The sequence below is a fragment of the Oratosquilla oratoria genome, unplaced genomic scaffold (assembly GCF_046742065.1).
Source record: "Oratosquilla oratoria isolate Oo_2021 unplaced genomic scaffold, ASM4674206v1 SCAFFOLD66, whole genome shotgun sequence".
Taxonomy (NCBI): Eukaryota; Metazoa; Arthropoda; class Malacostraca; order Stomatopoda; family Squillidae; genus Oratosquilla; species Oratosquilla oratoria.
In genome coordinates this window covers 428707-440184 of record NW_027467730.1, presented here as the reverse complement: position 1 = coordinate 440184, position 11478 = coordinate 428707, and the positions used below count along the sequence as shown (strand labels likewise).

At 38.6% G+C, this 11478-nt stretch overlaps 1 protein-coding gene across 7 annotated transcripts in view; it reads left to right on the top strand.

The window, feature by feature from the left end:
* Nucleotides 1–218: 218 nt before the first annotated feature.
* The window catches only part of LOC143023843 (uncharacterized), a 36273-nt gene continuing 25013 nt past the window's right edge, over nt 219–11478 (top strand). For 6 of the 7 annotated variants that reach the window (XM_076182484.1, XM_076182480.1, XM_076182483.1 and 3 more), the window contains exons 1-2: nt 219–5020; nt 6954–7002. In XM_076182484.1, coding sequence (XP_076038599.1) covers nt 249–4262 — 4014 coding nt within the window. In that variant the 5' untranslated portion in view covers nt 219–248 and the 3' untranslated portion in view covers nt 4263–5020; nt 6954–7002. The remainder of the gene's footprint in view (nt 5021–6953; nt 7003–11478) is intronic. The other variant, XM_076182485.1, reaches the window with a different exon arrangement.

Here is an 11478-nt window from a genome sequence, read left to right as displayed (position 1 = left end):
GTAGAGAGGAACAAATTAGACTCAGAACCTATAAAGTCTCCAAGTTGTTTTTGGAAGCACCTATAAGCGAGGAGAAAAAATCAACTAAATCCAGAAGAGAAATAGAAGAAAGAGAGTACAACGAGAACGAGGAGATAATTCGTATAATATTCAACTACCTTCTTGAAAACAATAAGTGTTTGAGACAGATTTTGTCTGAAATAGAAAACTCCAGGGAACTGATAGCATTGCATAAAGAGATACCACAAATGAATCTCCAACTTAAAGCGGTTGAAAACTTTGAAACGAAGGAACATAAAGGAGTTTACCACCTTCCGACATCAAATGTGACTGTGGGTGGTATAGTGAATCTAGACGACGAGCACGATCCTCTTTTAATAAAGATAACCAGTCCCAAGAAGGATTCGAAATATAAAATTAGGTTTGTGGATCACACCAGTTTCTTTTATGATCCGTTCCAGTACCCTTTATTGATACCCAACGGAGATATGGGTTACACGTATCTTTTGCGGTCTCTGAAGGCTAACAAAGCTGGGAACGAGAAGAAGATTTCTCCGTGCGCATATTACGCTTCTATGTTTATGGAAAGAGAGAACTGTTTCACAGCTCTCTTTCAATGTCGAACACTGTTCCAGAGGTTCGTTATTGACTGTTACGTGAAGGCTGAATCAAATCGATTAGATTATATCCGTTTTAACCAACATGAAATCAGAAAAGAGAGGTCCGATATTCTTAAGAGTGATTCAGCCCATAAAGGACAACGAGTGCTACTTCCTAAGTGTTTCGTGGGAGGCCCGAGATACATGAAAGAGAGGCAACAGGATGCGTTAAGTTTTGTGTCAAGATACGGTTCTCCGGATTTTTTCATAACTTTCACTATGAATCCGAAATGGAAAGAATTGACACTATACGGCGACACTATTAACGTCTGTAATCGTCCAGATATAGTTAGTCGTGTTTTTAAACTCAAGGTAGACCAACTAATGAGAGAGTTATTAACAGATAAAATATTCGGAGAAGTCTCAGCTCATTTGTACAGCATTGAGTGGCAGAAAAGAGGCTTGCCTCACGTTCACATTCTTCTATGGATGAAACGTAAAGTGACTGAAAATACCGTTTCGAGCCTAATATCCGCCGAGATACCCGACAAGAAAAAACACCCAGAACTGTATGATATTGTTACCACTAACATGATACACGGACCGTGCATAGGCTACGATGAAAGCTCCGTGTGTTGTAATGGGAAGAAAAACGATAGAGGGACGTGCCAGAAAGATTTTCCCAAACAGTGCCGTTCAACGATAAAATTCGGAAACAACGGCTACCCTCTCTACAGGAGAAGAGCTGTGGGAGAAGGAGGTTTCTCCTTTGTGAAAAAGTTAAAGGGACAGGAAGTAACTATCGACAACTCATGGGTGGTGCCTTACAACCCCTATCTTTGCTTGAGATTTAACTCTCACATAAACGTAGAGTGTTCAAATTCTATTAAGGCTATAGCGTACGTTACAAAGTACGTCAACAAAGGATGTGACAGAGTTCTATTCACTAAAACCGAGGGAACCGAAGAAATCAATGAAATTAAGAACTTGACGGATGCAAGATTCGTTAACTCCAACGAAGCAACTTGGAAGATATTCAGATTCCCCATACACAGTAGTTACCCTCCTGTTATGAATCTGGACCTCCATTTAAAGGACGAAAACGAAGTATTCTTCAACGCCGATTCCTCAAAGGCAGACATAAAAAAGAAGGCAAACAGAGACACTCAGTTGACAGCATTTTTCAAATTATGTAGCGTTAACGAATACGCAGCCACCCTAACTTACAACGAAGTAGCTGCTTACTTCAAGTACAGCATTCCGAAATCATGTTGGGAGGAGAGGAAAGGTAACACTCACGCTATTGGAAGGATAAGAGCTGTAACGAACAAGACAGTAGAACTGTTCTATATGAGAATGCTTCTAACCCACAAGAGAGGTCCCAAATCCTTCGAAGACCTCAGGATGGTGGACGGTGTACTCTACGGAACTTACAGGGAAGCCGTTAAGGCTATGGGTCTTTTAAAAGATGAAGAGACTTGGAAACAGACTATCCTGGAGATAATAAACTACACAAATGACCGCAAAGAACTTCGTTCGACTTACGCTAGCATGTTAGTGTTCTCGGATCTAGAAGACCAGAAAGATATCTGGGAAGAAACAAAGGATCTCTTCTCGAGTGATTTTCTATATCTTAGAGGGTTGAAGGATTACAACGACGAAATATACCTCGATGCTCTTGACGACATCCAAGAACAAGTTTTCAATTGTGGAGGAGGAAACATAGTCCACTACGGCTTACCTTCTTCCAGAAATGGAGAAAAGTCTTCAAACGTGATAAGGAGGGAGAAAGCCTATAATTCTAAAGAATTGTCCGAGACAGTGGAGAGAGCTCTCCCTCTATTAAACAGAGAGCAGAAGATTTGTTACGATAAAATCATTGAAAGTGTTGGTTGTGAGACGGAAAACAAAAGCAAAGCGTTCTTCTTAAATGCACCTGGTGGGACAGGAAAGTCCTTCCTTTTGAATCTTCTTCTAGACACAGTTCGTTCGAAGAGTAAAGTGGCTTTAGCTGTGGCTTCTTCGGGTATAGCAGCTACTGTCCTTCACGGGGGAAGAACTGCCCATAATATGTTCAAGATACCACTGATGGAACATAACGAAAGAAAAACATGCAACATAAAGCACAAGTCCGAACTAGCTCGATTGCTTCTTATGTCTTCTTTGATTGTGTGGGACGAAGCAGTGATGGCAAATAAGAACACAATCTCAGCCCTGGATATCACTTTGAGGGACCTTTCCGGTCTTGATATTTTCATGGGAGGAAAGACGTTCGTTTGTGCTGGAGACTTTAGACAGATATTACCAGTTGTAAGAGGAGGAGGAAAGAACGACGAGTTGAACAGTTGTCTGAAATCAAGTTACTTTTGGCCTTTCTTCGAAGAGTTAGAACTGATAAAGAACGTTCGACTTAAGAGTGAAGACGAAGAAAACATAAACTTTGCAGAGAAATTATTAGAAGTTGGAGAAGGAAAGTACAAAGAGTGTCACTTCGGAGAAGGTTTCGGGGTGTTAGTTGACAGCAGAGAAGAGTTAGTTGAAAGAGTGTACAGAGGAATGGGAGAGAACATATTTAACGTCTCTTTCTTTGAAAAGAGAGCTATAATATCTCCCACGAACAACGACGTCGAAATCATTAACGAGTTTGTGTACAATAAAGTGATTGGTAAGGAAGTGGTTTACATGAGCGTAGATGTCGGTTGTGAATCAATAGAAGGGATGGACGTTCAGGCGTCAGTTTTCAATTCTATGGATAGCCCTTCCATTCCTCCACACAAATTAAGGTTGAAGGAAGGAGCAATTGTGATGGTTATGAGGAACATTTGCCCTCCGAAAATCTGTAATGGGACTAGAGTTATGGTAACAAATTTGAGAAGGAACGTTATTGTTGGAAAGATTTTAACTGGTGTGTACAGGAACACACAGATCTTACTTCCTAGAGTTACTTTAGAGGCAACAGACACCCCTGTAGCCTTCAAGAGATACCAGTTCCCTGTCAAACTCTGTTACGCTATGACAATAAATAAGTCCCAGGGGCAGACGTTTGAGAAGTGTGGTGTGCTACTGGATTCATCACAGTGCTTCGCACACGGTCAACTATACGTAGCGTGTTCTAGAGTTACAAGCCACGATTCCCTCATAGTTTTTCCAGGATATACAAAGAAAGGGGAAGAATACGAGTTGAGACCTTGGGTGAATTGCGTTTATGAAGAGGTGTTCTGTGATGTGGATAAAAGTAAAGTTTCTTCTTTGGAGGATTTAATCTTTGAAGATAACTCTGAAACCTCAAGGATACCAGAAGAGGAACCCGATCAATCCATAGTCAGCATATCACGTTCTGTGTTCGAGAAAACAGAAGGAGAAGTAGCTGCGATGATCTTACCAGAAGAACTCTTCGAAGAAGAGAACTACTTGAGTCGAGGGGAAATGGAGGATAAAATTGAAGAAATCGAAGAGAAGATTGGAGAGAAGATTGAGGAGAAGATTGAGGAGAAGATCGGAGCTAAGGATACCAAAAACGAAGAAAGATTTGAAAAGATTGTCTACGAAATAGATGAGATTAAAACCATGTTGAAGGATTTCGTAAAGAGAAAGAATAGCAGCGAAGAAGAGGACAGCGAAGAAGAACTCACACCCAAGAGAAAAAAGAAGAAACTACATTAAATGTATAGTTCTAAGGTGTTTTAAGTAAAAGGCAGATGAAAATCTTTGGTTTTATTAACTTTTTTATGTGTATCATCAATGCCCGAAGGGCTGGGTGCGAAGCACCCGCGGGCGGAGCCCGCCTCGCCGAAGGCCAAGCACACCTGGCGTAGCCAGGTCCGGCGGAGCCGGGTGCTTGTAGTTGTCAATATTAAAAATATCGCACATGAGCGGACCGGAAAGAGAAACTCCAGGTTTTTAATGTTCCTAATGATACATCTGTCTAAGTTATTCAGAGTTTGAAAACTACTATTTTCATATTATACCTGTTCCTCTATCGTCTTTAAATAGAAACATATTCCTACCAGTAGTCTGTATTTCTGGGCACGTGGTTGTAAGTAGTATCAACTGTAAAAATAATGTAATTATTCCGCTCAAAATAGGCCTAACTAAAGCTAGGCCTCGATCCCTATCATCAATATGTCATCATGCAGTCGATCGCGGGGATCCTATTGACGACTCGGAGGGTGCCGATCAAATCTGACAGTTTCCGAATGTGGTAAAGCATGCTACGTATTTTCCACCTCTAGTCCTACAGTTGTTTAGTCACAGGTTTTTTTCATATTTTGAAATACCTTTATGTTGACATTTGATTTCAAACCTACGCGAAATCATGTAATTTGTTAAACTGTTCGAATCGCGCCACCAAACCGCAGTCCGCCAGTGCGCCATTTTTTGAAAAGTCCGTGAGAGTGAACTGCTCCAGCACGTCAAATTCTGTAAGTTTTCTCTGCTAAAGTAATGGACGTCTTGCCTTTTTAGTCACTATGGTTCTTGGTATCATTCTTTTGACGATTCATCATAATTTACTATATGCTCTGATTTGAATTAGTCCTGTTTATACCTTCATGATCGAAGCCTGTGTCTTCCATGCGTGCAACGAGACTTGGTAATGCTTGCTCAGCGCGAGTGTAGGCATGCAAGGTTATGTAGGCCGAATGATTAGTCACACTGCTATGATTGCTGTTGGAGAGTACGTACATTCACACTACGTAAACAACTATTTAGGTCTAGCGTTCTAGTTTTAACATGTTTATGTAGGGATGCATGTAGCCTAGGCCTAGGTCACCCTGATTAATGCTGACTGCTGTGTGGTACAGAAGAAAGCCCCCCATCCATCCATCCATCCATCCATCCATCCGTCCGTGCACTTGATTTCAGAATGAATCTTGCTACTACCTCATTGTAAACAAGCTCACCAAGAAAATAGCTTTTTTTACCTATCCACTGAATTTGCAGGATTTAGGAATATATGGGGGTTTCCAAATTGTCTCGTGAGCTTGGCACTGTACCTGTTCAGGGATGTCACAGCAAAGTTTTTTGTTTTTTTTTCCCACATGATGAATGGGTTTGCATCCCATTTTTGTACTCCATTTAATTTAAGGTTACATGTTTATGGATGGATATCTTTAGATTTTAAAACTTTTCTTTTACCTGGATGGGCAAAATTCTCGTCTGTTATTCATGTTATTGGTAAACGTCAATGTGATATCAGAGCATGCATGCCCGTTTATAAAAAATGTATTTTGTGAACAATAGTGAACAATAGTGAACAATAGTGTCAGCACTTACATATTTTTATCCCTCTCCCAATATAGGCCTATACTAAGTCTGTTGGTTAGAGTAGGTGCATGTAAAAATTGTGTGTTTACGTGTAATGGAAGTTAGTAGTTTCAGCTCTCAGTATCTCCAGACATGCCATCTGGTCATTTTTTCACCATTGTCTGTCATTTTTGTCTTCACTACTGTGGTGATATGGACACTTGGGTTAATTTTCACAACCTAAATTGCAGGGTTGGACTCTTGTTGCTAACTAAAATTTTGTAGGAGCCATGTGATATAGGCCTAGATCATCACAATGCCTTTGAATGTTGCTGTATATAATAAATTGCTTGGAGTCACTTGAACAAGAATGAAACTTCTTAGTCCTCATCCATTAGTTCTCGGTTTTGGTGCTATACATGGAAGGTGAAGTTGTAAAATTTCCATGTTTATTGATAGTTGGAAGTAATCTGACAGCGGGTACCTTTCTGTATTGTAGGTGAAGATAAAATGTATTCTGTAGTGGTATTTGTGGATGAGGTTAATGTAGACATGGTCAACAACAAAATTGATCTTTGCAAAGGAGAAAAAGTCATATTGTTACTGGCCGAGCAAACATAGAGAATCGAAATTGCGCAGGGCGGCAGTACGAGAACAGGCAGATCCGTTACAAGGATGGGAAACGTATGAAGTAAGGGTTATTCATCAAGCATGTGAGTTGAATAGATTCAGTTGTGCTCCTCATGTTGTACACTTGTAGCATGCAGGGGTAGGTTTTTGATATACATTACACATGGTACATGTAAATGCACTACCTTGGCCTTCAGAAAAGATTAGACATAGGCATAGCTTTAAAAACAAAGCTTCATGAAGTTGGCCATTTGGCAATTACTTGAGTTACTGACCCATTGGCATTGCAAGGTAGTCTGAAGGTTGTGTTACATGTAGGGCCTGACAATAATACATTGTATTCACCACATTACAAGACAATGGTCTGGCCACAGTTCATTCCTGACAAGTGACAGTTTCATGACATTGAGGTTGTATCTTTATCTTTAATAACATAGTATCCAATTTATTTTAAGCCTTTCAAATTCTCTTTATCTTAAGGCAACTACGAGGCATGTCAGAAAAACCATGGAGGAAGCAGAGGAATGAGGTAAGTTCACAGCCTATTCGTGTTTATACCAATTTTTAATCAACCATGACATTTGGTTGAATACTCGGTCATAAAACGATTACCAGATATAGAATATAATTTGTAATCTCTAATGAATTTGTATATCATATATAGAATGAATGTGGTGTTTATGGTTTTATAACAAAACTATACTGTTACTCTCCAGGAGTGTGGTATACAATAAAGATATGCAGAACAGGTTTCTTTTAAGTCTTTAAGATGAAAAAAGTGATTGGATTTTGAGAAAATTGCAATTCAACATTCAAGCTGAAAAATTGTAAAAAGGAATAGATTCCAGAGTCGCACAAACACGGATATTTGACATGAAACTTGTTTTTCAGTAACTCCTAACCTAACATAACCATTCTATAGGAGAAATAGATCTTTCAGATGCCAAAAGAAAAGGATAAGTTCCAGAATCATGCAAACATGGATATATAACATGAAATCTACAATACCCAATAGCTCCTAACGTAATATATTCTAGCCTAACCTAACATAATCATCCTATAGAAAAAAATCATTTAAATGGGAAAAAAAAATTGTGTAAAACGCATATGTGTGATACTGGAATAGAACTGGATTGTCTTTACCAGGGGTGCTGTGATCATTTTAAAAGATGCCAGAACCCTGCAGGACTTAACCAAATCCTGCCATCCCCATTATCATTGTTTGTATATCCAGTGGGCCCAATGTATGTCACTCAATGATTCCATATGGTGTGCACTAGCTAGTGACCATAAAATAAGTATAATTATCAAGCAAATAAAGATGTCTATTTTTTTCTGGAACTACTCACCTATATAACAATAGAAAATTAGATATTCACTTTTGTAACTTGTAATACATCAATGTAGTATATGCTTTTCTTGGTGGAGATCAATAAGAAAAAAATGTTTTAAGCAAATACACTACTGAGTGGAGTTGTGACAATAGGTTCGAGATGCCATATTGTCTTCTCTCCAGTCCTGTCAGTGTTGTCAGTTTGACAGACAATGGTGCTGATGGTGTGTACCGGGTGTTCTCCCTCTCCAAGTGATGTCACCAAGCTACATATTTTTAAAACAGTGCCAAGGAACTGAGATGTAGTTCAGTTCGAAGCTTTAAGATTCGTTTAGATAAACATTTAAGCAAGGTGCTGTAATGACTGCCATTTATTTTATATTATTTGATTATTTGTTTGTTATTATTTGTCTTATTTGCTTGATTTCCATATTTATTACTTATATATCAGTTTATTATTACTATTTACCTGTTTGTTTATTTAACTATACCTGTGTATCATTTATTATTATTTATATTAGTATAATTTTTATTTTATTTTAATTTTTTTCCATTTGACCTAGTTATGGACCAAATGGTTTCCTGTCAGCATGCTTCTCCTTTGTAATCCTTTGTAATCCTTCATGATTTTCTTCAAGCTATGAAACTCTACCCCTATCAGTCAAATTGGATGACAAAACAGGCCATCAACATCCCTGATGATGACAACGACCTTGATGACCTCTAGAATTACATGTACCACATTACTAAATGCTGGTTACGTTAGACGAATATATCATACTTTTATTTCTTTGACCTTTGCATCTATCACAACAAAGATGGCTTCTCGAGCAGTCATAGTTGTTCTGTTCATTAGTGTGTCACTTGTAGCAATTTTTTCTGTTATTGATTTCTGCCAAGAAAAACATATTGTGTTGATGTATTATAATTTACAAAGTTATTATTTAATTTTCTATTGCTATATTGCATAGATGTGCATTTCTAAAAAAAAAAAAAAAAAAAAAGTACCGAAAAAAGAGCCACCCACTTGCACAGGATCTCCAGCAGCACTGTATATCTGGTCTTTACACACACACACACACACACACACACACACACACACACACACACACACACACACACACACACACACACACACACACACACACACACACACACACACACACACACACACACACACACACACACACCTACCTCGTGGCACTGTGGTTAGAGTTCTCGCCTGCCACTACGGCAGTCCGGGTTTGACTCCTGCCCAGGGCTGAAATAATTTCAGTATCACTGCACTGCAGGGTGTTACTCCAACTCTTGTGGGTGGGGAGATGGGTGTGTGTGTGTGTGTTTGCGTGTAAGGTCACAGTATTACCCATAGATCACTCATATGAGCTCTGAGCTCTCATCCAGGAGGTTAATAACTGTTGATCATGATTCCAACATGTGATTCAAGACCATGGTGAATCATGGAGGTGGTAAACACACACACACACACCTAGATTGGTCATATATGAGCTCTGAGCTCTCTTCTGGGAGGGAAATAACTGTCGATCATGAGTTCAACACGTGATCCAAAGACCATGGTAAATCACACACACACACACACACACACACACACACACACACACACACACACACACACACACACACACTTCAACGAATGGACGGCTTAGAAGACGTTCTGAAGAAAACTGAAGTCTGTGGATCCCAACGCAAAGAGAAGTGCCTAGTGTTTTTACAGGGTGGGGGAGAAATTGCTCGTGGAGTAGTGGGAAAGTAGGGAAAGAGGAAAAGGGGAGGGATTACTGAGGGAAATGGAAGGAAATGAGGAGGGAGTAGACTTGGCCCAGGCAGACAAGCGAAAGGTAAACAAAAGACGATGATGAAATGTCTAATAAAAATGTAAAGATTAGAAGCATAGATAAGAGCAATACAGTAGAAAGTGATGAGAATATTTTCAAGGGATTTAAAGAGGGTGGGGGGGACACAAACCCCCCCCCCGACTGACAAGACTAGAGGAGAAGGTTGATAAGGTGATCGAGGACTTGGAGAGTAGGTTAGGTCATATGAACACCATTTTACAAAGGGTTGAAAGATTGGAAGAACTAGAAAAGGCGAATAGAAATTTTACTGATGAAATAGAAGACCTAAAAAGACAGTTAAGAGAAGTAAAGGTGGAGAATGAGGAATTGAAGAAGAATAGTAAAGAAAACAGAGAGACAATAGCTAAAGAAACTAAGAATTGGAAAACAACCCAAGAAGGAAATAAGGTTTCATTCACTGACATAGTCAAACAGCAATTGAAAGAACATACTGAAGACTCAGTTATTAAAGTGATGAGACAAAAGGAGAATATAGTAAGAGATTTAGCAGACAAGAAGAAATGTATAATTATATTAGGAATGGAAGAGAAACAACACAGATAGAACCACAAGAATCAAAGAGGAAAATGAAAAAGTAAACCAATTACTAGAATCAGTTCAGGAAGATGAACCAGAAATTATGAAACAAATCGAAGAGAAATTTAGACTCGGAAAGTATAGCACAGACAAGACCAGACCAATTAAGATTAAATTCAAGTCACAAACAACGGCAGAGAATATCTTATCCAAAACAGGGAAACTAGCAACAAGTGAACAATATAAAAAGATATGGATAAAAAGGGAAATGAATAAAGAGGAAAGAGAGGAAGAAAAGCAGAAAAGACTGGAAGCTAAGGCAAAAAACGAGAACAGAACGGAGTCAGAGAAAGAGAGATTCTATTGGAGAGCAGTGAACATGAAACTAAGAAAGTTCGACATACAAAAGAAAAACATAAGGGAAACAGAGAACACAATGGAAGTGGCAGAAAACTAAGAGCGTCTTACACAAATATAGATGGATTAATAACAGGATTGAATGAGCTGAATGATTATTTGAAGGAAAAAGAACCGGACATAATGGGAATTGTAGAAACAAAATTAAAAGGCCCACTACCACCCAACAGTGTAGGACATGATGCATACAATTATTGGATTAGAAACAGAGAGAAAAAGCAAGGGGGTGGAGTTATGTTCCTGACTAAGAAGGATATAAACGTGAAAGGTGTCATATATGGAAAGAATACAGTAGAGATGATTATGATAGAAGTGGAAGACAGAGATAAGAAGAGCAGAAAATTTGTGATAAATTATGTGCCTCCAAAAACAGCCTCATGGGAGGAGAGTGAACATAAAAGTATGTTAGAGGCCACAAAGATAACATTAAATAAAATAATGGAAGATGGAGGAAGAATAGTTATGATGGGCGACTTTAATTGCAAAGAAATCTGCTGGGAAGAAATGACAGTAAAGGGTGGAGACGACTCATGGGGAAACACTCTACTTGAGATGATTATTATTGACCACACAATGACACAATGGATACAGGAGAACACTAGGTATAGAAATGAAGAAGAACCATCGAGACTAGACTTATTAATTACATCTGAACCTAGAATAGTGGACAAGATTGAATATAAAACACCAATAGGTAAAAGTGACCACATATTGATTGAACTGGAACTTAATGAAGAAAAATATATGAAAAGAAATGAACAATATAGAAAAGGAAGAATGATGTATGAAAAAACAAACTTTGATAAAATAAGAGAATTCTTTCAACAAGAAAACTGGGAAGAAATATACAAAGAAGAAACAT